Raw genomic sequence first — 26,287 nt, forward strand, 5'->3', positions numbered from 1 at the left:
AAATGAAACAGGTCTGCTTTACCCCCCTAAGCTTCTTTAGATCAACAGTTATTTAAATACCAGGAAATTGTGAATTGTGTATTAATAAGTTAATGAATTATGTCATTTGCTTGCATAACTCATGTCAGTACATGCATATTTTGGTACTTTATGAATAGTTTTCAAGCTATTTAAGCCAGTATGTCTGAGACCCCAAGAAAACTTGAAGTATTTGATATCCTCATGACAGAACTTTACTTGGTAACAGATCCTGTTCTTTCCCAGCTATAAATCTACATTCCTGCAGATCAGGTGTTGTGGTGTGGTCCCACTGTGCAGTATTACATAATAGATATTATGTATTTTCTCAATATTTTAATTTTTTTATAAAATATGGAAGACTTCTCCTAAGGAAAGTTAAGCCAGATTTTGACCAGTGCCTTTAATTTCTGGGATTCATGTAGCTGAATTCAGAACCAGTAACAGTTGAATGTGCATGCCAGCAACTGATGTAGGCTTTCACTTAGTAACCAAATTCTTTGGTTTCTCTCTTCTTGATTTTTGGTTTTTTGTTGTTTTTTTTTATCTCTTGCAGGTATGTGCTTAATTACTGATTTTGATAGCTATTTTTGCTAACAAAAGAATGTCACCATACTGTGATTTATATTAATACTCACAGTGCACTGTGCACCTGAAAAACATGCAGCTGCTGGCCAGTGGGAGACCTGATGCCTCCTGTGCTTTGCAGACTGTAAAATTTGCTCTTCTCTCTTTTCTGGCATGCAGCCAGATGAGGCTTGCTGTCCTGGTCCTGAAGTGTCAAGGTGAAGCCTTGGTTCTTGGGCTTTAGGCCTTTATTGACATTTTCAGAAGTTCTGGAATGCCATTCTAGGGCTGACAAGATCATATCACCAAGATCATAGCACCATGGAAATAACTCTCTATTGTTGAACCAAGGGGAAATGGGAAATCAAGTCCTGTCCCTTAAGAGGGTAACTGGTTTTCTGGGCAGAAAAATAAAGGTGCATGTAACCTATCTGGACAACCTCAAAGTATTTTTCATAGGAGAAAAAGGAATAGGACAGAACTTCAAGGGGAAAGAAGTTGGCTAAAGAGGAAGGGAAATGCATGTGTCTTCTGGGGGAACACATTGGTGTGTATATTAATAGATTAACCTTTCAGCTATTTGGGGTTTACTTGAGTTTCTTAAAGTCTTGTGGACTAATCTTATTTAATGAATAATTGCAATACAATATTAAATTTGCTGATGACACAGTTTTTAATACAGAGGGGAATTATGATATCAAGGCCGATTGAAAGGACCTTGAGGACCAGAATAATTGGATGAATTGTACTATACAAAGTACAGCACTATCAGCTAAAGCTAATACTGAGAATGTATACCATTAAGACTGGACTTAATTAATTTTAGGTCACTGTGGATGACAATAGTAATTGATCACAAGATTAAGTGTAAGCTGCCAGTGTAGTATATTTGGTACGCTAACTCCTGTACAGATATTCATTCTTTGCAAGAGGCATTATTTCCTAGATATTTTTATTTTCAGTACTATATTCTGATCACCTTAATTCAAGAGAGGTGAAATCAAACTGCAGCAGATGCCAAGGGAAGTGTTGGGGTGGTCAGGAGAATGAACAGCCTGTTATAGGAGTTAAAACTAACTTCTGAGCATACCTTGTTTAATCCAGGATTAGAGTAGATATGACTGCAGTCTTTAAATACCAGGAAAGGAATAATAAAGTAAAGGACACTAGAACAAGAAGAAATTTGGTAAACTCGCCAACAGTAATATTAGGTAGGAAATCTTAAGTTTCTATGGCAACTAATGAGTAAAGAATACTTGAAGGCAAAAAGTTGTTAGTTTTAATATAATATTTGACATGAGTATGACAGACAATGCTCATGGTTGTCATAGCAAGGAACTGGGCTTGTCAGCTTCCTGTTACGTATATAGCAGAGCCAATTTTTACAATAGAAAATCATGAATTTAAACTTTGTAAAGCAGTTGTGTATTAGGTCCTGCTGCCAGGTAAGAAAATCATAGAAATAGCTGGATGATTTAAAGAAAAACAACACTTTCTGTTTTCTCTATTGTTATTCTATCTTTTTGCATGTGCTTTTAACTACTTTTGGACAGAGGGCAGCAGATTAGACACTGTAGGAGAACATTTCTGGTTCTTAGAGAAAGGGTGAACATAATGACTGTGATTTTACAGATTTTATAGGTTACATAAAAATAAATTTATTTTCTGCGTTCTCGTAAAATAATCAATTTGATTTTTTAGATCTTATTGGAGGGAACGAAGTTACAGGAAAGAGATGGAGAGATCAGGCTGGGAGATCAGGCTACAGATGAAAGCACATTGAACATAATCCAGTGCTTTTCTCTTTGTAACCCATTTATACATTAAATATATATATTATACAGCTGTTACAATGAGATGACCAAAATGGCAAAAGAACAATCAAAATTTTTCTGCAAATAGTGAGATGAAGCAACAGTTTCTAAGCAACAAACTGGAAAATGTGCTAAATAATATCTTTTTCCTGCTGAGGTTTGTGTGTGCTACATTCCAACTATTGTTCTGAGGTAGATTCATATTTTTGAGCATGTTTCTTTTATATTAATCTTGTTACAGGTTTGCCTTGACATGGAGATTTTCTGCAGAACCACTGTTCATGGCTACATTTTTACTTGGAGTACAAATGGAATAAAAACAATCTTGTTTTGTGAGGTTAAGGGATTAGATTGAACATCAAAATTGCATTTTTAAGAGTTTGGTGGACTGTAAAAAACAATTCCAGTCAGAGGTTGCTCATTTGGAAATGGTGAGCGACAGCTGCTGCAGCTTTGGCTGTCTTTCAGTGGTGGGGAACACACAAAATTCTGGATTGAATTTCTGCACAGTTCAGGTGCTGAGTCCTGAGCAGAACAGTAATTACACAGTGCATAACCTACACTGTGTACGTTATGAAATGGTATTTATTTTTCTTTGGACTGTTAAGTTAGGGAAAATGGGAAATGAAGAATGATTTGGGTTTTTTGGGTTTTTTTTTTCCCCAACATAATTAAAAAAATACTTCACTGAATTTTTCCTTCTTTTTTTTTGATTTGGCTATTGCATATCAAATTCTGGCTCTTAATCAGGAGCACACACATTTTGCCTGAAAGCATTTCTTGGCATATCTTTCTGTATTCCCTAAATCCCAAACCAGTTCCTTCATATTTCAGCTGATTCAGGCATTGCAATACATTCTGAGACCTCACAAATTTTCACTTTCTCTGCAAATAGCTTAATTTACAGGTAGATGCTTTTGGCATGTGTAACAGGTACAGTAAGAAACACGACTTTTTCATGAGCAGTTTCCAGAAGGCAGACGCCTAACTGCTAGGTGGCAAAGGAGAACTGTGCATCTGTCCAACCTGACAAATCACCCCAGAATGTTTAGGTAGAGTCAGAGTACTTGAAGAATTCTTCAGGTACAAAGTCCTTCCATCTACGTTGTGGGTTTTTTTTTCTTCTGTGTTCACCTGCATTGAATTTAGAGCTCATTGCTTCAGAAGGCATGAATAACACTCTCTCTTCTTCTGCTAAGTATGGGTGCCACTTTCCCGGGTGCTCTGCAGCTGTCTTCATCAAGGAAGGATTATTTGAAATCAGCCTGATACTGTCTTTTCAAGGTTACACAGCTCCTGTTTTCAAACGAAGGTTCCAATTCACTCTGGATTTCACTAAAGCAGCATGAAATAGCTCTTGATTTTAATACAATAGCTATAACAAGGTTAGAATGAAGCTGAGAGTAGAGCTTTATTTTTGAGAAGAGAGGAGTGGAAAAGGGAGGAGCTGAAAGCAGCAGCAGTGGAAGGCAAGTCATATGTGACTTTAATCACAGATGAGAATGAGAGACCACTTGCCTGCAGGTTTATTATCAGAGGGGATTCATTTTTTTATATGTGGTTTTAGAACAAAATATGCAAACTTTATTTTTTCTGTCAAATATATGGGTCAAAATGAGATATATTTAATCTAATTCCTTCTGTGATCTTTATTCTAGTCCAGAAATATATTTATTGAAAAAAAAAATACTTTTTTTATTCTGCTTTTCACATTTCCAGGATATTTGTAGATCTCTTTGACATATCTATGAATTTTAAAGTTAATGAGAATCATGTCTGCTCAGTTTCCTGGGCTGAGTTAGAAGGACAGTTTTTTAAAGACAGTAAGAAAGAGATGTTTGTCTAAATGTTTACACATTTATAAAAACTCTCTTCCTTAGTGGCTTACAAAATTTATGTAAAATAGAACATGAGAAATCAACCTAATTGCATATTTAAACTCCATATTTTTCAGTCTTCAAAACTGAATTCTGAAATTCCTTGTTTGAAAACAGCATTGAGTTTCTATTCAAGGCATGCAAAAGAAAATACCTGTGACCTCAGAAGATCTCTAAGATTCGTGAGAACTTCTTGCAAGGTGAAATAACCACAGCTTGGCTGCAAAACAACTTGCAAAAGGATTTTCCTAACTAACTGCGTTTGGGATTGGGTATATTTTCCTTATACTTACCATTAGCAGAAACCTGCATGTCAGGATTCTAAATTTGAGGAAGGAGCATTGTCTAAAACTTTATTTCCTCTTGTAGAGCTAGTTCCTTACCTACTCTGAGAGAACTTAGATTCAGTAACAACTATTTATTATATTTGCTGTCTAATGATGCTCAAAAAGATTTTGCAAAGGAGATGTTCAAAAAAGTGTTTCTCATTTTAATTCATCATCATGCCTTGAAAATTCCAAATGGTTTTAGTTTTCTATTACATAACACTTTAATTATTTATATCTATATTGGATTAGATTTTCCTGCTAATAATTCTGTTTTACATTTGAAATTAATGGAGATGCTCTAATTTTTTAATGTTTTACTGGTTTATCTGAGCACAGGATTTGACCTAACTGGAAGACAGAGATGCAGCACATAGGGGACCATGTTTATTTTTTGCTAGATGAAAGCTGAGGTACTTGCCAGTCATAGAAAAAAAAAATTAATAAAATTCTGGGCAATATACTATATAGTATCATGTAATCTTTAGGATTTCTGGAATTACTTTTAATTTTTTATCAACAAAACTTAGTCACATGGGCATCTCACAAGGATAAAAAAACATTGCACCCCCTCAAATAAGCCCTCGTGAAATATTTTCAGGTTTTTTGACTCCTGGTCTGAGTGTGATGTGTTCATATAACCATTGCAAAGGCCACTGTCTAGAAGTCCAGTGAATAACATATATCAGTAAATGCTGCATCTAGCTTTGTGTGATGATTCTTGTCCTGTATGCCTGTATGTATTTTGTATCACTAACCCACCCCAAAAGGAGCCCTCTTACTTTTTAAAGATCATCTGTGCTTATTTGTACACGAATCAGGTAATTAGCATACTTTTGTTTTGAAAAAAACACTCTCCCTTCAACCCCCAAGTCAATGCACATTTGTCAGCCTAAATGGTAAAGGCATCCAAGGCCTAACTGCATATACCAGGACAGCTGGAAATCTGTGCTGCTGCTGTATGAGCGATGTGTAACCTGGGTTTACAATGCAAAAGGTGAAGAATAAGAATTTATCAAGAATGTTAAGTGATGACTTCGTCAGAGTTGCACAATTTACTGCCAAAGAACTAATTTATTTTTTAAAAAACATTAATATAAAAGCGTTCATTGGGGGGAGCAGCCTGCTTTGGACTTTTCATTAGAAACAGCACTTGTTATCAGTTTCTCCGGTGTAATTGTGCTTTGACGCAGCTGTGAGACGGGCGACACTGGTCTGGGGTCCCAGCGCGGCTGGAGGTGCCGCAGCCGTGCGAGGGAAGCTCCCGGAGCGCCGCAGGCCGGGGCAGCCCCCGCGCGGGGCCGGCCGCTGAGGGGGCCGCGCCTCCGCGCCTTCCGTGCTGCCGCTGCCCTGCCCCGCGGAGGCCGCGGTAGCGCCGCGTTGCCGCGGAAACCGGCTCGGCTGTCTGGGGCTGCCCCGGCCGGGGGCTGTGGCTCTCACCCGGGGAGGGAGCCGAGGGGCTGCGCCGCGGGACGGGGGCGGGGAGCGTCACTGCACCGCAGCGACCGTCCCTCCTCCCGGGGCGGGCGGGGAGGCGGCACCCGGGCTCCGCGGCGGGGCTGCTCCGCTCGGCTCCGCGCCTTGTCCTCCGTGCCCGCCGGCGAGGAGCGAGCCCGCAGCCCAGGGCTCCGCCTTGCCCCTCTGGCGCCCGGGGACACCCCGGTCCCCGCGCCCTCGCTGCGAACAGGACTGGCCGGCGACGAGGGCAAACTTGGCTAGAAACTCCCGCCCGCCGAGGCACCGGCGGCTGCAGCGGGCTCTCGGGGCTGCGGGCGCCGGCCCCGCCGCCTGCCCGGCCGGGCGGAGCGGAGAAAGTTTGCCGGCAGGAGGCTGGGCGGGGGCGGCGGCCGCGGGCGCTGCCGCAGTGTGTGCGCCGAGCCGCGGCTGCTGCCGGCCGCGGGAGCGCCCCGGGGCTTCGGTCCTGCCGCCCTCGCTGCGATGTGAGGCTCGGGGACAGCGTCGGCTGCCGAAGGCTTTAGTTATTACATGCGCCCAATAATCTTCTCCAAAATGGATTTTAGTCATAGCAGTCTTTTTGGATACATAGAAGACCTGCAGGAACTAACTATTATAGAGAGGCCAGTACGCAGGAGCCTGAAGGTATATACCTCGAAAAAGAACGCTGCTTTAAAATCCATTTTAAATTGTATCTGTTTTAATTATGCACAAATAAGTGAATAGATAGGTTTTTCTGGTTGGTTTTTTTTTTGGTGTTTTTTTTTTTAGTTTTTTTGGTTTTTTGTTGTTTTTTTTTTACAGCATCAGGATACAAAACGCCAGTCATTCTATAATAAACAATCTCGAATTCTGTAGAGCAGGGATTTCATGTTTTCAGCATGAGAATTTTAAGATGGGAACAAATAAACTAACTTGGGTGTTCAGATTAATTTATGTGCTACTTGTTTAATAGTGATAGTGTCTGACTTGAAACTGTACTTCTCTGACATTCCATCTTTTCCTAGTGAAAGATTTATTTGATTGAATTTGAAATGTTGGCTAGAGGTTTCATGAATAAATTCAAATTACTCGTGAAGCCAGCCCTGTATGTGTAGGGAGAAAGGGACTGGTTTATGATTTAAACAGTGAAATAGTAAGGCATTGTAAACTCATAATCTCTATTTCACACTTGACAGACACCAGAAGAAATAGAAAGATTGACAGTTGATGAAGAACTCAGTGATATTGAAAGGGCTCTTTTTCTACTCAGGTATTTCCTAAAATGTTGCTGTGAAACATTGCTGACCATTGTGTTTACATAGCCTTTTTAGTGTTTTACTCTTCACTCCTTTAATTTTCTCTCTATTAGTTCTTTTACCTTCAACTGTTAAGCATATAGGCAAGATAGGTACTGTAATTTTTTTAAAAATCACCCTATAATGGGATGTCTGTGTACATGTATAAGAATTTCTGAGCTTTTAATATGCTCCTCACCAGCACAGAGTTGTACTTAATCATCTGTTTCCCTACAGCTGATTTTGCAAGATTCCCTGAATGTTAATGTTATTAACACAAATAATTCAGGGAGTTCATACTCACTCTAAGCAAATATTCACTCATGGGCAGTTAACACAGGCTGGTAACAGAGCTGTTCTAGCATCCTGTGTGTGCTTGGACTTACAGAAGAGAAAACTTGAGAGATTAGTTCTATAGTCCTTAGAAATTACTGTAGAAGATACTTTGTTAATACTTCCCTCTGTTCTGGTTTTCTTCATTTTACTTCCTTCTTCTTGTTGAAAGAAGATTTATTTGCAGCTACTTGAATAACTTGAATTTGGTAATTTAAAATATGGATCTTTCAACTACTGTGTAAGTCATCTTTGAGAGTACAAATGTTCTGGGGGATTTTGAGTTGAATATGCAATTTTAAACAATACCTAGTAATTGGAGAACCAGCTGCAGCTCCCTCTCAGTTTGCTTATTCTGCTATTTTAAGTGCTTTTCTAGTCTATGCCTGTGCTCAGTACTTAGAATAGATTTTCTTGGTGATATAATTTTCTCTTTTTGGGGTTCATGGCATTATTTTTAAGTTACCATTTTTGTTTTTGATACTGACTTCTGTTTATGGTTTGGGTATTTTTTTCTGTGCTGAAATGTATTAAATAGAGGATTTTAAAACTTGCTTTGCTCTTAGTTGTTGCAATCAAAGCAGTCTGTTGACTGTAGAGAAATTCAGAGGAAACAGTTTGCATGTGGTACTTATCACTGAAAGAATGTGTATCCATTCTGGGTTTTACTCACAACAACCAGCATAGGTGACTTTTTTTTTTTTTTTTTTTTTTCTTTTCCAGTGTGGTAGCAAATTTCTTTGCTCTATTTCCAGTTAGAGATCACGTTTCCAGCATATATGTCCTTACCAGATGATTGCCTTTTTAAGTGGCAAAAGGTTCCACTTCATATCTTTCATCTTAATTGCTTTTCAACTTGGCCTTGACCTTCTCCTGACATCTTTATCTGATTTTCTCAAGCAGCTGTTCTTGAGACATAACATTCTTTTTCTGTTAATGGCACTTTCATTTTTTTCCTCTGCACTGTTCTCATTGCTGAAAGATATATTCAACTCTGCTTGATAGGCTTTTTGTAATGTAGTCTCACTGTGCAGGTATGTTAATACAATAATCCAGTGGAAGCTTTTGCTGTTGAATAGCATATTGCTGTCCTTGTACTGAGTAGAGTAAAAGCAGAGTTGAAAAGCTGCCTGTAACCCAGTAGCACTTTTTATATAATGTACAAGAATATGCACTTTTGGCTTGTCAGGAATATTTTATCTATTTCAATACAATATCCCTGCCTGTTGCTGTTTGATGGTAATGACAGTCCAGTCTTTCTGTGCCTCATTTTCTCACAGATGCATTGTTCACTGTCCTTCAGGTTGTTCCTTATTTGGGACTCTTCTTGATCTTATCCAAAAAGCCACTGCCTTTTCTGAAAATCTGTCTATAGAGAGAGCTTTGCTAAGATTGAAACAAATTGTTAATGACACCTTTGTTGTATCCCATTTGGAAAGGACAGTGTTACCTCCACATACATTGAAATATACAGAAACAATAATGGAATGCAAATCTCTCCCCTTAAATATCTACAGAAAACATCAAAATACTACTTTTGTCACAATGTCTTTTGTACTGTAATTTGCTTGTTGCACGCTAATCTGCAAGTTGAAGCTTTTAAATATACTGAGGTATTTTGGTGTTGCTTGTACAGTGTAATGGAGTTGATTAATACTGACTGAAACCTTCGTGTGCTACAGCAAAGCTAATGTTTACTAATGATTTTTTGGGAAAGTTCAGAAAAGAGTCTTCACATTTTAAAGACTTTCATTCTGAACAAAAAAGGTCACCCACTTTTTTCTCTTATCACATCCTTTCCTTCTAAAACCTCCCCCAGCTTCTCCTCCCCACCCTTGAGCTTGGATTTGCTTATATGCAGAGTTGTTGTATGTTTACTTGATACTTGTTTTTAGATTTTTGCTCCTGAAGTCTTTTACTATAGTAGTCTGAAAATGGATACATTGAGATCCAAGTTGGAGAGGATAGATTTTCTTTTTTTTTCCCTTGTGACTGGTTCTTGCTTACTGTATATATGAGAAGGTATTAATTTCCCAATTCTCAGAATTTCATCAGTTATTCTCTTTTTACTTCTGTTCTTTGCTTCTGATTTGTCACTAGTACTGCAGAGTTTGTGGCATGGTCTTCTACTTCTTGATATTGTACAGTGAATTGTTTTGCTCATCTGGTATGTATTTGTAACCATCTAATGATTATTTTGTATTTCCACAGTGTCTTGTCTGTGTCTAGCCATGATGTATGGTCACAGATTTTGTAAATTTCTGTTCATTGTGTTCTCTTAAGTGTGGTGTAATTATATACCTGCAAATTTTTTAGCACGTGGTAAGTACATTGATACATTGAACTTGTGTGAGATCTCAGTTCCATTGGGATAATTTCATTGTAATTGTTTTTTTGTTGCTACCTATCATAATTTGGTTTCACATTCTTAAGTGATAATTGTAATTTTGAAAATCCTGAAAAGTTAATCTCTCTCTCATTATTTCTAGTGAATGTCTTTGCTTTCAGTCCCCCCTTTTCTGCTAGTACTATTTTTCAGATAACTATGTAATGAGGTAGTGATAAGAAGATCTAGCTAAAGCTGCTAATTTCTAATCACACTGATTTTCAGATAAATCAACTCTTTGATTTGCTACATCATGTGGATATCTAAACAGTTCTGCAAGCAAAAGGAGAGGATATAGCAGTTCTTCTGGTGGCTAGGGTTACTTTAATATGACTTGAGCATAAGTGAGCTTCTGCTTTAAATCACTGATGCCCAGAATACTTGGTTTTAATTAGGTAACACTCTGCAATTAGAATGAGCAAGTTCTTACTTAATAAGAATGTGGTAACAAAGTGGATTGTAATTTATTTTAATCTCATTTAACCTTGATTCTGATAGAGGAGCTGGGCTTCCTTAGACCAGACTGTCAGAGATGTTTATGAACTTCTCATTGAAACCAAATGGGTTTAGGGACTTAGGGAGGGAGAGGCATTTGAGTGTCTCAGATCCATGTTTTAGAGCTTCAGCTTGTGTGTTTGGTGGTTTCTGGAGCCTCTAACAGGAGTCACGGAATAGTTGTATTCTGTCTGTGCTTTGCATAATGCTGGCCTAACAGAAGAACAAGGACAGCAAAATAGCTGTGTGTCTCAACCAAGTCATTGTCAAGATTGATGGCTTATCATAAAACTATCAGCAGATCAGAGGAGCTGCCAGAACACATTGAAGCAACTAAATAATTTGCATTCCATCTCAGCACAACCTGACCTCTACTAGGACAGTGGCAATAAGCAACCTCAGGGACACTAATTTTTATTTTTATTTTTGCTGTGAACTTTTGCCTGTAATCTTAGTTTCTGTGTTTTCTGATGCTTGATTCATGTTATTACTTACATTAATTTGTCTTACTGTAGCTCACTCTTATGGTATACAGCCCAAAGGAGGTATTTGCCTGATGAGAATATGGTTCTGGATGCTTACTGACATGTGCACTGCAGGGTAGTTTGTTTCCTGAGGACTTTTCTGATAGATTTCCCTAGGGCTTTTACATTGTGTGTACTGTACGATTTTGTATTCAGCTACCTTTTTTTTTTTTTTTTTTTTTTTTTTTTATTTGTGCTTGCTTAGTTTTAAAGCTTCCAGACCTTGACATTTGTGTCTTACTCAAAATAACAGGGTAATAATGAGTTATCAAGGTGGAAGATTGAATTATTCACCCTCTTGGGAACAAAACCTTTGTTTTTGGAAAGATCCTATCTATCAGTGTAGAAAACTACACAATCCCTTTCCAAAACATTTAACACAGTTTTTGAAGACACAATAGATGCTCTGTCTAGATTGGAAAGAGTTCAGTGGCTCTAAACTTAAAATAACTTGAAAAGACCACAGCAACAAGAAAAGTGGTATTTCATTGTACAACTGTCCTTGATGAGCTAGTGCATTCTCAAATTCTAAGCATCTTTTAATACATTATATGTTGTTGACTGTGAATGTCAAAACCTCTACTATTTAAAAGTTTGTGGGTTTTTTATTTTTTTGTCTAGTTTTTAGTGATGGTGTTAGTTTTGGAAAATTTAATTTTTCTGTAGGTGCAGGCAAATCACTTAATTTGATTTTAAATGAAAGCTTTCATTTACATGTAACTTCAGGAGTTGATTTTCTGCATTGTATCAATTTTTTTGTGTGTTACATAATCATGGAAACTGGCCACTCTATTCCAATTAAACAGTTTATGGTCCTAATGCATACATGGTATACTGAACAGTCCAGCTGTAATGATCAGCATATTGGAACATACTTCTTCCATCTGTCCTGCCAAGCTGTTAATATCAACGTAAAAGGTATTTCTTCATTTTCCCCATCTTTTAATTTTCAAATTGCAACTTAAGTTTTATAAAAGTTTCATTCTGCTTCACTTAGTTGGACAGATTAACTATTTGTTTGACCTTGAATGTGTTATGCAAATAAACTAATGAGTATAAAATTAAAGTAAAAGGTGTACCTGTAGACTCCAAAAGTGTTGCTAAGTCACATACTTTTATTTAAATTTAGATTTATGCAAATACTTCTGTTAATCATATTTGTTGAGTTGAAACTGCAGCTGAGGAACCAGCTGTGAATATACAGAGCAGAGTTAATATAGTGCATTGAGAAACATTTAAAAAAAAAAAGAAAAATCTACATTTCAGTTTTCTTTCTCAGGCTACAGTGCAGGAAGATGGCAGTGCCAGTCCTCTCCCTATTCTAGTGTTTGTGCTATGTTTGCCCTTTTGCCTGCATAGTACATTGGGGACTTAACCTGAGTCAAACCCTGAAAATGATGGTTAGTTTTAAAACTGATCGACTATGTGGTCCAGGACTTTGTATACATTAAAAAAGAACTATGCCAGCATAAAGGAATTGAATAGCAGAATGGGAACAATGCTTGGGAGGGGGTGAAATGTCTGAGACTTTGGCTGGTTTATGGTGTTGTTGAAGTTACAGCTTCCTGGTGTCTTGTTTCACAGTCAAGCTTAGCTGAAAGAAGCTTTCCTGATATCAGAGAGGAGCTCTCCTCTCCTCTTCTTTCATTATGTGACTGCATGTTACTGATAAATTTTGTGTACCTGCACTGATGCTACTGCAGCCACACAATCTCAGTCAGATTAGCATGCTAATTCTAACAAATTTTTTAGATGCTTGCTTCCAACGAAGTGTGAAACAAAATGCAGCTGCTGGTAGCTGGTAGATGACTCTCTTGTCAATAGCAAACCAGATTTAGTTCTTGTTTTAGTTCTTTGTCTAATTTTGAATGTATACTTTGAATCTGTGAAGTAAATTACTGGTTGAAATGACCAGAGAATAGAAAGTATCAGCTGTTGTTTATATAACATGGCTTTTGACATAAATGGTCTTAAAGAATCATTAAAGATGGAAAAGACCTCTAAGGTCATTGAGTCCAACCTCTGGATAAACACCACCATGTCAAATAAACTGTAACACTAAGTGCCATGCCCAGTCTTCCAGGGATGGAGAATCCACCACTGCTCTGGGCAGCCGTAACTACCCCTTCAGTGAAGAAATTCTTCCTGATCTTCAACTTGAACCTCCCCTGACACAGCTTGATGCCATTTCCTCTCGTCCTGTCACTTATTGCCTGAGAGCAGAGGCTGATCCCCACCTGGCTCCCAACCCCTTTCACGGGGCTATAGAAAATCATAAAGTCACCCCTATGCCTCCTCTTCTCCAGGCTAAACACCCCCAGCTCTCTCAGCTTTTTCTCACAAGACTTGTGCTCCAGACCCTTCCCCAGCTCTGTTGCCCTCAATGCTCCAGCCCCTCAGTGTCTTTTTTGTCATGAGGGGCCCAGAAGTGAACACAGGATTTGAGGTGTGGCCTCACCAGTGCTGGGTACAGGGGGACAATCCCTGCCCTGCTCCTGCTGGCCACACTGCTGCTGGCACAGGCCAGGATGCCATTGGCCTTCCTGGCCACACCTGGGCACAGCTGGCTCATGTTCAGCTGCTGTCAAATGGCACCCCCAGGTCCTTTTCCATCACACAGCTTCCCAGCCACTCTGCTCTGTGGGGTTGCTGTGACTCCAGTGCAGAATCCAACACTTGGACTTGTTGAACCCCTCATACCACTAGCCTCAGCCCATGGATCCAGTCTGTCCAGATCTTCCTGCAGACCCTTCCTACCCTCTGGCACAGTGACATTCCCACCAAGCTTGGTGTCATCTGCAAACTGACCTTGATTGCCTTGTACAGATCATCGATGAAGATAACAGGGCTGTCTCCAATACTAAAATCTGAAAACTACTAGTGACTGTCTGCCAACTCCATGGAGCACTATTCACCACCCTTCTCTTCATCCAGCCTTCCAGCCAGTTTTTAACCCAGCTGAACAGAACACTAGAACCCAGAACAGTACACCCATCCAAGCGGTTAGCTGTCAACTTCTCCAGGAGAAAGATGTGAGAAATGGTGTCAAAGGCTTTGCTGAAGTCCACATAGCCTATAGCCACACCCTGCACCACCCCTACATGGTTCACTTGGTCATAGAAGGGAGATCCAGTCAGCGTGAGATTTGGAAGTCTGCCTGAGCTGTGATGTGTGAGACCAGGTAGCTCTTCTTACATGTTGTCAGATTGTTCTCTGGAGATGTCAAATATATTTGTGTTTCAGAGCATCTTTGCTCATGGCATAATAAGGAGAAGCTAGGTGTTTGTAATTCAAAAAATATATTTTTGAATATCAAGCACAGTTGAAAAATCTGTGGGTTTTCTTAACTTCTAAACATTGTTCTGTTGTCCTGGGAAAACCTTTATCATCCTCTCCTAGAAATGTTTGACATGGGAAATATTTAGCTAGATATTCCTATATTCCTTTCTTTCTGCATGATGGATCCGATACGTAAGTAGCATGTTGCCCAGCAGGAGAATGAGTTTCTTTTGTTATTGTTTGGATGAGCACTGGCATTTAATAAATGAGTTTAACAGTTGCAGTTCATTTTAGATGTCACATAATTAATGTATAAATATAATAATTCTTTATATCACCTTCCTTAGAAAGTTCCATGTGTTTATAAAAATATTTTCTGCACATAAGGAGCTTTTATTTGTATTGCTCAATATTACTAATTTAAATTTCATCATTTGCCTCATTTGGCAAGAGCTGATAGTATTGGAGTATTTTTTTTCAAGACCTGGAAATGCTTCCAATGGAAATTCTATGAAGATGTAGAAGGGAAAATGTAGTACTTTGTGTTAGAATACATCAGAAGTACAGACTCTTCAAAGAAGAGTAGATCAAGCTGTCTATTATGGCTAGTCTGAATATGCTTTCACATGATGGTACCCTGTAAAATAACGACTGTTGTATGCCAGTGACCAAAACACAATCTCTAGCCAGTTTTTATAGAATCGTTGAATGGCTGGGGTCAGAAGGGATCAAAGGTCATGTAATTCCAGCCCCCTGCCATGGGCAGAGAGACACCTTCAACTAGGCTACTTTGCTCAGGGCCCCATTCAACTTGGCTGTGGATGCTTCCAGTGTTGGGAACTCTGGGCAACCTCTTCCAGTGCCTCTCCACCCTCACAGTAAATAATCTCTTCCTAGAACTTGATTTAAACTTACTCTCAGTTTGAAGCCATTTCTGGTTGTCCTATCACTGCATGCCCTTGTAAAAAGACTTTTTGCAACTTTCCTGTAGGGTCCCTTTAGGTATTGTAAGGCTTCTGTAAGAGGCTTCTCTCTTCTCCAGGCTGAACAACCCCAGCTCTCTCAACCTTTCCTCACAGGAGAGGTGCTCTATCCCTCTAGTTGTCTTTGTGACCCTCCTCTGGACTCCTTCAAACACACTGATGTCCTTTCTCTGCTGAGGAACCCTGACCCAGAACTCCTGGTTGGGTCTCATGACAGCAAGGTGAGGGGACAGAGTCACATTGCCTTCCTGGCCACACTGCTTTGGATGCACCCAGGATACAGCTGGCTTTCTGGGGTATTGCACAGTGCACATTGCCAGCTCGCATCCAGCCTCTCTCCCACAAACACCCCCAAATCCTTCCTAGCAGGGCTGCTCTGATCTGTTCATCCCCTTGCCTGTGTTGATACCAGGGGTTGCCCCAGCCCAGGTGCAGCACCTTGCACTTGTTCTTGTTAAACCTGATGCTACAGCCATGAACAGCTTGGTGTTGGTAGCAGATTTGCTAAGGCTGCACTCAATCCTTTTGTCTGTATCATTAATGAAGATACTAAATGACACTGGTCCCAGTACAGACCTCTCATGGACACCACTCACTACTGATATCCATCAAGATTCTGAGCCAATGACAACTGTCCTCTTAATGTGATCATCCAACCAATTCCTTATTTACTGAACATGTTTTTCTTGCAGATTCCTTCTGGTGTTTTGAGGACTACATTGTTGTAGGCATGGGGAGCCCTTCACGTGTCATGATATGATGCTTCCATGGCCCTTCACTCTGACTCTGTATTTTGCTAGCACAAAGAAGAAACAGAAGTTAGTACTGATTCAGCTACTCTTTCCATAAAAGCAGTTTAGTAGCATGCACCACTACCTGTCCCAAAAGTCAGGGTACTCTGAGACTCTTCAGAAGAGTGACTCAGTGCTGATACGCTGATACACCTGGTATTTTTGCATTCAGGGCTGTTTAAAAGCTTTTCTGTATCTCTACAAAGCAGATAGAACTCCATTATATATTGGTTCATATTGCTACACTGTAAACTTTATGTGAATGGAAGTTGTTTTACTGAGGTTAAATTCTGACTATAATTTTGGGACTTCAGGAACTAGGACTGCAGTCTTGGGCCTGTATCTGTGCCTTAGCAGATATGCTATGACAGAAGAATTTGGAATGAGACAAGAAATAGCTTTGTTGAGATTTAAAATTAATCCTGCTCTCTAGGGTAAACTTGTATAATAGCTCATTTAGCTATTTTTAGAGTTAACTTTAGTAATATTAATGTTTTTGTACTTGTTCCACCAGCTGGTACTCTAAATGCCAGCACTGAGTTAACCTGGATTTTGTCAAGCTTTGGAGCCCAGAGCTTTATGTTACAGGAAACAAAACCAGGGTCATTTAATCACTTATACAGATTTTTTTTTTTCACTGTGAAAATAGAATGGGAATATAGACAGTCCTTGAGACTAAGCATCTCAAAGAGGTCTACATTATCCATTGAGAAGTTCTCCAGTGTTGGTAAGAACATCTTATTTAGTCTTTTAGGGATGGTTTTTTTTGTAAAAGAGAAGTTCTATTTAGTTCTTGAGGACAAACAGAAAAGGAAATTGGAGTGATTTCTATAGCAAAGGCTTATATTGACATAGTCTGGAAAAATCCATATTACTGCTAAAGAACCAACTGTTTTAATTATACACAATTATAGGACTCTGTACCTGAGTAAGAAGGTCACTTTAGATATGAAAACTGAAGCCAGAAGTAGCATCTCTAGCCAAAGACAGTCATGTCCTCGGGCAAAGATTTTTAAAAAAAGACCAGTAATACAAAAGCACATTGATGGGAATTTTTCATAACTGAGTTGTTCTTGAAATTCACCCTTTGAGTATTAATGTATTACTGGCATTCTTAATATCTTGATTCTCCTCTCCTTCCTCGCAATGTATCTTTATCTTCCTAGATCAGGTCATGGATTTGTCTGCAGTCTGAGCAGTAAGAGTATCATTTGCAAACTTTGAAAACCAGGGCTCTCCTAACTCCTAGACCTAAGTCTGCTAAAACCAGTTTTACATGGCCGTCACTTTCACTGCAGTTTGAAGTTGCTCCTCTCTCCATGAATAGCCTTGCTGTCTCATGGAGACTCTTTGGCAAGATGGAATCCTTGCCTTTGAATGCTAATTCCCTATGGCCTATCCACCTTTGTAAATGGAAGAAAAATGTCTTTCTGGTTTAAGAGTGATAATTAAACAGAATGAAGAAAGGGACAAAGAACCACTTGAAAACTTCTGCTAGATCTCCTGGATACATCTGTCTGAGGCTTTTTTTGCTTCTGCCTGATACTTTCGCATAAGCAGAAGGTAACAGCTGTTTCACATCCATGTTATTATTTGAATGGACTCTTGATGATGCCACTTAATTCTTACTTAAATTATTCTATTTAGCTTCTTTTACGTTTATAAAAATGTTTCTGCATATTTTTCTTTGTAAGACAGCACCCTATAAGGGGTTAATGTTAAGAAATAAAAATATCAGGCTCTGAATATGTCCCTGTATCTTGGTAGCGGTTGTTCCAGCAGCAGTTTTGTTTATTCCATGTTACGTGACTGTGGGTTCTGAGAATGTGTGCAACTGTCATGTACAGAGTAGCTGAGTCATTCCTTGTCAGTTGTATCAATTCAGAGCAGGACCAAGTATAATTGTGTGCTTTACTGAACTCATTAACTGTTGTTGGAAATGTCTTGCCCTTCTATCCCTTATATATTACCTTTCCTAACAGACTACACATAGGCAGTACTTCTTAGTCATTGCATAATGCCAAAATTGCAGTTGCTTTGTTTGCAGAAACATATTACAGTGTGAATTTAGCCTCAGTGTTTCTGTGTAATGCTTACTTTCACATTATTCCACTTGTTCTTGAATTTACTATAAGAAAGTCAGATTTAGACAGTATATAAGCAGGGATAGATGAACTGGCATGAATGGAATTGCAGCATTTTAAGTGTGTGTGAGTCCAAGTTTATATAGTAACAGAAGCTTGTTGTAAGACTTGAGATTTTTTTTTAAACTGACAATGTTTGTAAGATTATATAAATGAAGGTGACACACATTGCTAAATCAATATAATGTATAGTGGTGAAGAAAGGCTGCAGTCTTAAAGAGCATAGTCTTACATTCTTTCTAATTGAGAAAAAAGTAATTTATGCATTCTTCTTCTCCATACCATTTTTAATACCATCTTCCAGTTTAAGAGAATACATCTGACTTTGGAAACAGACCAATACAGTATTTTTTCCAAGGACATCTTTCCTGTAAGTTTTTAGAGTTGAATCTCCTATTTGATTGTGAGGGAAAAAGAAAACCACCCAGAATTTTTTTCTTTCCCCAGTCTATCTTAAATCAGAATGATATAATTTGTTTTTAGTTTTTTAAATGGTAAAGCAATGTAACTTTAAATAAAATTACATAAGTTTCCACAAGGTTTTATGTGACAGTCCAAGAGAAAATGTATAAATAGAAAACCTTGAAGAACTTGGGGTTTCTTTTGTTTATTGAGGTAGCTTTGTGTCCAAATTGTCAATTATACCTCTAGTAAAAATTCCACATTTTTTTGAAGTAAAACCAGTAAATTAATTTGGGTAGGTATCAATTAGCTTCTCCCTCTCCCCACCTCTGCTATTGTTGAACAACAAAGAGTAACATTAAGCACTGCAGCCACAAATTTATGCTATGATTAAATAAAGTTTGTTCAAAGCTGCTTGTTTAATTCCAAAGCATTTCTCTTTACCAGTTGGAATAGACCAGGAAAGTTGGATTCAAGGTGCATCAAAGCATTTGATAACACAATTGATATTAACAAGCTGCACAGCAGAAGTGATGTTGCACTCAATAATACCATTGCATTTTTCTTGCAGTAGTTTATGCCTACAAAATGGGGTGAATTACTGTTTATCTGTGCTGTATGAGAAGTGCAGCTGACCAGCTTGTGGTCAGATTTTCTAAAGTAGTATATACTGGGATTTTTTTCCCTCCTCCTCAGTGAAATTGCTTGGTAACTTCTGTTACCAAGAATGCATTGAGAAGGCTCAACTAGGGACAGAAAGAAAATGCTTTAAACATGCTAATTTTATTTTTGTTGTAAGCAGGGATTGATTGTATTATTTCTGGCAGAATAAACATTTGTAGAAGAGAAATGTGAAAGGCATCTGCTTTAATACACTTTTTTACATCATAATATTGCTTACATTCTTGGGCAGGCTTGAAGATAAAAATCCTGTCTTTAAAGGGAAAAACAGAAAAGATGCCATTTTCACTGCTGAAATTGTAATTGAGCTTTTTGAGGGGGAGGATTTATGTCCATATTAAATAGCAAAACATGAGTCATTGCCTGATTGCCACTCGCACCAAGATTATTCTGTTATAAACAGTTAATCTCTTTTATGTAATTTTATTTCAAAGCTCAGGATTAGAACATCTATTTCTCTGCCATTTTGGAACTGGAAGTTAGATTATAGTTATATAGATTATGTTAGATTCAGGGTAAGATTTAATTTTAATTTTATTTGTTCCAACTGCAGCAATTGATAGCCACTAAATTAATGGAGAAAATAATGATAGCTACTTAAAATTAAACTGCTTCTTTACTACAGGTTTTAACCCAAGAGTATGTCTATTTCTTCTTGTTTTTTTTACCATGTAAAGCAAACTTAAGTGTATTTTAAGGGTTACTTGTAAATTCTTTTGAACCCTGCATGCTTATTGTATTGCAAGAAAATACTTGCACCATGAGTTTGTAATAATTCATTAGATGCATACTGGTATGTAAAAATCAACTCTTAGTGCAGATAAATACACTTGTGATTTGATCACTTAAACTGTCCCACCTATTTGAGAGTGATGTGTTAGAGGGTAGATAGATCAATAAAATTAATATACAGGTTTTTTTTTCTTACATATTTATGGAAAACTTGAGGACATTAGGTGAAAACTTCTTCAGTGTCTCATCTTACTTTCTCATTAAATGAAGAAGTTGGTTTTCATCTTTTTAAATGAACAGTTAGAACATAGCAGCTTTTGATTCTGTTTGGTATAATGTCCCACACCTGTAAAACCCATGAGCTGAAAAAGATTCTAACTAGAGTTTAGTACTTGATAGGTCATTTGAGATTTTCATGATTGAGTTTACTGCTTTTTGGTAAAGGATGTGAGTATTTTTCCCCAAGTGTTATCCCTTCCCCTTTCTTACTTATGTTTTCTTTGCCCTGATTGCTGTCACCGAGAGTTTGCCTTAAGCTCATTGTTTTCAGGGTACTGCATGCTGAATACCAACTGAGATGGTTTGTGTGATGTTTGTAAAGATCATGTTGGCCCAATGGAAGTTGTATAGAACTTCTGAGTTCTTTATGCACTAGAATAACATTGATAGCTTAAGCATGGTGGGCTGTGTTTATGGTAAATTCTGCCAGTCAATATCCATTTGCATGGATGTCTCTTCAGATAGCTAATAAAAGTATTGTTCATGCAAATAATATATTGTGTTAATATTACACCATAACCTTAGACTAAAAATTTATTGTCCCAAACCTTTTAGTGATCAGTTAATAAAGTTATTTTTTAGAGGAGGGCAGGGGAATGGCATGCAAATATTATTATATCAGTAGATGTTTTCTAATGTAATTTTTTTTTTTTCTGTGTTACATTTTCTTCCGTAGAATGATACTGATATCAATGTAGTAAATAGATAAGCCAGAAATTCTGGAGGTTAACAGTGGATATAGGCTGAGAAGGATCTATGCAGCTGAACATATTTGAAATGCATTCAAAGGAAAGAGATATTCTTTTCTTCAGAGATGATTCTGGACTAATTTTAGTAAATGTGGGTGGAATTACTGGTAAATGCTTTTGTTTATTTTTTCCATTGCAGAACATTGAACTCTTTCTGGGATAACTGTACCACTAGAAATAAGTTAATATGACTATGTGAGGAAAAAAATAGTGTAATAAAATGCTATTTAAGATTATTGCAGTGATTTTGAAGATAGGGAGTGCTACTAGGACTACAGTTATCTAAACATAGTGGAGTAGTGTTGTGGATTAACCCCAGGCAGCTGCCAAGCTCCATCCAGCCACTCACTCACTGGGGGAGAATCAGAAGGGTAAAAGCTGGAAAACTTGTGGGCTGAGATAAAAACAACTTAATAGGGAAAGAAAAAGCCATGCACACAAGCAAAGCAAAGCAAATTCACTGCTTCCCACAGGCAGGCAGGTGTTCAGCCATCTCCAGGAGAGCATGGCCCCGTCGTGCGTAATGTGACTTGGAAAGTGAAACACCACTGCTCCAAATGTTCCCCCCTTCCTCCTTTTCCCCCACACTTTGTAAACTGAGCATGATTCCATGTGCTTTGGAATATCCCTTTGGTCAATTTGGGTTTCCTGTCCTGTCTGTGTCTTCCCCCAGTCTGCCATTCATCCTCAGTCTCCTCCCTAGCATGGAGCAGAAAAGGCTTTGGCTCTGTGTAAGCCCTGTGTAAGTAACAAAAATATTTCTTTAATATTAACCCTGTCTTCAGCACAAATCCAAAACACAGCCCTATACCAGCCCCTGGAAAGAAAATTAACCCAACCCAAACCAGCACAGATAGGCAGGAGGATTCTGATGGTGTGCTGATAATAGTCTTATGAAGAATGCAGATGTAGATTATCTGTGTACGTAATGCTCATTTTTATCTAGTGTTTGAAATTATTCTGTCTGGAATAATTTCAGCTGGAAATTTGAAAGACTTGTGTCACCACTTCAATTTATTTATTGTGTTAATTGTATGACCTGGTTTGGTTGTCCATTCCAACATGGAACAAATCTTATGTTTGTTTGAGAGACATGACTCTAACTCTCGTATTTAATTAAATAGCTGAATTTTATCCTACTTTCCAAAGTGAACATAAAGCAAGTAAAACACTTTTTTGTTTGACAGAACATGAATCAGGAACAGCTTGAAATTGAAGCAGTTTTTAGTTATTTGTGTATTTCCCTCAGAAAGCTGCCTTTGATCTGTGGTTGCTTTTGTTATGTGAGAAAGCAGCATGAGAGTCAGCTGTCTGACGTTGTATGCTGATACGTGGAATTGCATCAGTCTGAAGTAGCTGTCCAATATACTTGAAAATCTGAATATTAGTGTGATGTATACTCCTTGAATAATAAATAGGATGTGAACCAGCAAAGCTTTTCTGCTTCCAGCTTGTCTAAAACCTAGCTCTTATGAGGAGTAACAGTTCACTGTTCTGTGTTAATTTTCTGATTATTTTTTTATTTTGAGTCATCAGGTCCTTTGAGTATAACAGCAGTCATTTGAAAGAAATTTAATATGAACGGTTGGAAGTCATTCAGAGCCCACAGTTAGAACACAACCTTAGCTTGTATTATTAGATCTGATGCCTATCTACTTACAATATCTATATAAAATATATCTAAGATATCTAGTTATGATTTTCTTGCATATGAGGAAAATGCTGTGATCAAAAGCTTCAAACACTCTCTTTATTCTTTTTATTTTTACTTTGTTGTGGCTTTTCATTCAGTCACTCTGCTAATACTTTAATTCTGTTCTCAGCGTTATTTATAGTGTCTCTATAGGTCTTTTGCATTTGCATTTTCTTTCGATCCAGTCTCTGTGATTTTGGTAAAAAGGGCTGGTCAACTCATGTACAAAATATGTTTTGTTTACCATTTGTCTCTCTTTTACTGTTAGTATGATTTTGTTACGGGGATTATAAGCCTATTCTAAAAAGTTTGAATTTTTTTGAGGATTCATAAGAAGTTCTACTTGTACTTTAATTCTTAAAAGGCTAGGGTTATTCAGGCTTTTATTAGTATTCTGGTCTTCAACTCTTGCATATACAGAAAGGTCTTTTTACAAAGCCAAGCAGATATAGGCAGAAAGAACAGTTAACAGTTGCTTTCCTAACATTTAATGTGCTTTTCTTAATAGCATGCAGAGGAATTGCAAGTGGATTTAGCATAGCATAATTTGTTTTTACATGATTGAAAAGACTCATAGCAAGGGTTGAGGTGAAGTGGCAGTTTCTGTTAGAGCTGTCAATAAATCTTGAAAAAAATAAACAAGTTTTTTAGACCTGTGAGTCAGATTAGAAAGGAGGGGTTGAAATGTACAGCTACAGCTTTCCTTTTTTTTTAGAAATTCTCATCAGCTTCTACAACTATTACATTAGAGCTGCTATAAAAAAAAAAAGTATGGAATTGATACAAGATGGAATATGCTGTAGTCAGAAAGGCTGAGAGGACGTGCTAGAAATACGTTTAGTAATAAAGTGGGAGTTTTGGTATCTGTTGTTTATAGTGCTCCACATAGGTCAGACCCACAAACTGAAGAAGACTTAAGTAGATTTTAATACTTATTAGGTCATTTAAAGTTTTTCTCTGTGTGTGTATGAAGTATACTGATAGAAAAAATAAGACTGGAGAATGAAAAGACATCCTGTGTCTAAATTAGACTAAGAAAAATTTAGGTCAATAGAAGTAATTCACCCTTCTAGAATTCAGTTAGCATCTGTGGTTTTGTTTGTTTTTTCTTTTCACTTTTAGTGTAGAAAAATTACAGGTCTTGTACTTTTTCTGAAGACTTCATATAGCACATAATGCAACATGTTGTGAACATGACCAATCTTGTTGAATGTGAAAATTATAAATTCTCGGTCAGTGAATGAAGACTGGCAGAATGAAAGATAGTACCAGCTCCTAGTAAATTTTTACTATATCACCTAGGAATGGGAAATGGCATTATCTCAATCTTGAAGTAAAAAGACTGGCTTTATTTTCACATTCAGACTCAAAATAAAAAATTCCAAAATGAATTCTACCCAGAAACCGTATAAAATGCAATATGTGTTATAAGCCCTCTAAGGAAGAAAAAACATCTGTCTTCTAGGAGATTGTAATGTTGATATTGGGATAATATTTGAGAGGAAAAATGTGTTCCTTTGAGGCACTGCTCACATTCTTGAAACTTTTCTTAAAGTTCAAGGGAGAAAAGCTCAATGTTTACTCATAAGAATTAATGTATAAACTCGTAGAAACTTATTAGGAAGAAATTATTGTGTCATCATAATGCATTTATTTTGGTTCAGAAACAGAAAGGGCTATCTGTATGAGTTAGACATTCTCCTTTCTCTCTTTGACAGATATTCAACAAGGAAACAGAAATAAGAGACTTCAGTTGACCAAACCTATCCTGGTAAACAAAGTTGCTGTGAATATAGATCTACTATGCAGCTAAATCTCAAGTTTCAGTTCTCACTTTAATTACAGTAGAAGTTTCACTTGTAGTGGTACAAGTTCAGATCTATACTAAAATCAGATTAGTTTCTTCTTAATTAATATATAGACCATGTAGATTTTATTCAGATATGCTCTGAAATGATCATGGCCACATATATCTTAAGTAGAAGATCAAAATGAGAAAGTGGTTTTGAAAATTGGATTTTACTTTGAAAGGACTACAATGTCAATTACAAGGAGATGTTCAGCCTATGATATTATTAGTACTTCTGATGTCTTGAACATTGTTATTATTATGGAGTTAAATTTTCAGATTAATTTTATTCTTTCTTATTTTCAGCAAAGTTATAGAAGCCTACAAACAAAGTTTCTTCACTTAAAGAACTTAAAGAAGTATCTCTGAGTATCTTCTCCTAATTTACTCTGGATTTACTGCAGGTTTACTCCCTTGTAATATATAGATTCAAGACTGTGCTAATAATTATATTGCTCACAACTCTGTGTTCAACTGAGGATCTTAGAGAAAGTTACTTCAAAAAAATGACAAATCTTTCCATGGGACAGAGTATATTTTTAATGTACTTGCTACAATAAATGTCAAAGAGATGTTCAGACACTCCTGTTACATAATTGGTGTTTAAAGAAGTATAATTGAAATGTAAGCATACATCACATGAAATAAGAGGAAAGTTACTACTTTACACCAGTGTAAAGAAAGACTTGTACTTTTAAAGAAAATACTAGATTGTATTTTGTCCAAGGAATATTCCCTTCAGAATAAAATGAAAACTAGTCATAAAATGACACATTAATATTTGTGTTTTCAACACATTCTTGTAATTTCTAGATTTCCCCCCCTTTTTTTTGAAAAACCTAAAATTATTCGAAGAAAAAATGTAAACCCGAAAACCCCTCAAAAAATCAGAAATCTTGTAAAAGTTTTAATTTTTATTAGCAAGAGCTAGTACCTAGAAAGCAGTGTAAAAGGTTTAAGTCTGTGTCTACCTGTCTGTATAGGAAATATTGCTATGTAAAAGTCTTCACAATAAATTAAAGGTGATTCTCAAAGGAAGTCTTGTGAGCCGCACAGTTTTATGTTATTTACAAAAATATTTTTCTGAATTTCTAGTTTGCTTTGGCAGCAGTAGATTGTACAGGAAAACAAAAATCCTGGAGGTAGAATTGAAATCAGATAATTCTGAAAAGGCTAAATCCTGTCAGATACTGAGCTTTTATACAAATAGGAAATTAATTCTAGGATTTATGAATCCCAGTCACAGAATATTTTAGGTGGTTGGGGACCCCTGGAAGTTATTTAGTACAATGCCCTGCTTAAAGCAGAGCCAGCTTTCAAGTCTGATGCCGTTTGATGTTAGATCACATTACTCAAGACATTGTCCAGATGAGTTATGAAAGTGTTCAAAGATTCCCACAACCATGGACACCCTTTTTCAAATTCGAGTGTTTGTGAATTTCATTTTCCTAATACTCAGTTAGTTACTGAATACTTTATTTTTTTTTTTATTTTTTTTAACTGCGCTATTCTAATCCCTCACTCATTGAGGTTGCTAAATTTTTACTTCTGTCTTCAAAAAATTCAGATTTGGACCAACACAGAACATGATATTTGCACTGAAAATAGTATCACTTAAGGGGTGTTAACACTG

General features: G+C 37.4%; 1 protein-coding gene across 16 annotated transcripts in view; it reads left to right on the plus strand.

The window, feature by feature from the left end:
* Positions 1-6,433: 6,433 nt before the first annotated feature.
* The window catches only part of PPP4R4 (protein phosphatase 4 regulatory subunit 4), a 78,514-nt gene continuing 58,660 nt past the window's right edge, over positions 6,434-26,287 (plus strand). For 4 of the 16 annotated variants that reach the window (XM_086895582.1, XM_023927638.2, XM_023927647.2 and 1 more), the window contains exons 1-2: positions 6,434-6,702; positions 7,236-7,309. In XM_086895582.1, the coding sequence (XP_086751708.1) occupies positions 6,589-6,702; positions 7,236-7,309 (188 nt within the window). In that variant the 5' untranslated portion in view covers positions 6,434-6,588. Of the gene's footprint in view, positions 6,703-7,235; positions 7,310-9,878; positions 9,990-24,523; positions 24,577-26,287 lie in introns of those variants that run through there. The other 12 variants (XM_086895588.1, XM_086895591.1, XM_086895594.1 and 9 more) reach the window with 9 other exon arrangements.

Source organism: Cyanistes caeruleus, chromosome 6, assembly GCF_971803275.1.
Source record: "Cyanistes caeruleus chromosome 6, bCyaCae1.hap1.1, whole genome shotgun sequence".
In the NCBI taxonomy this organism is placed as follows: Eukaryota; Metazoa; Chordata; class Aves; order Passeriformes; family Paridae; genus Cyanistes; species Cyanistes caeruleus.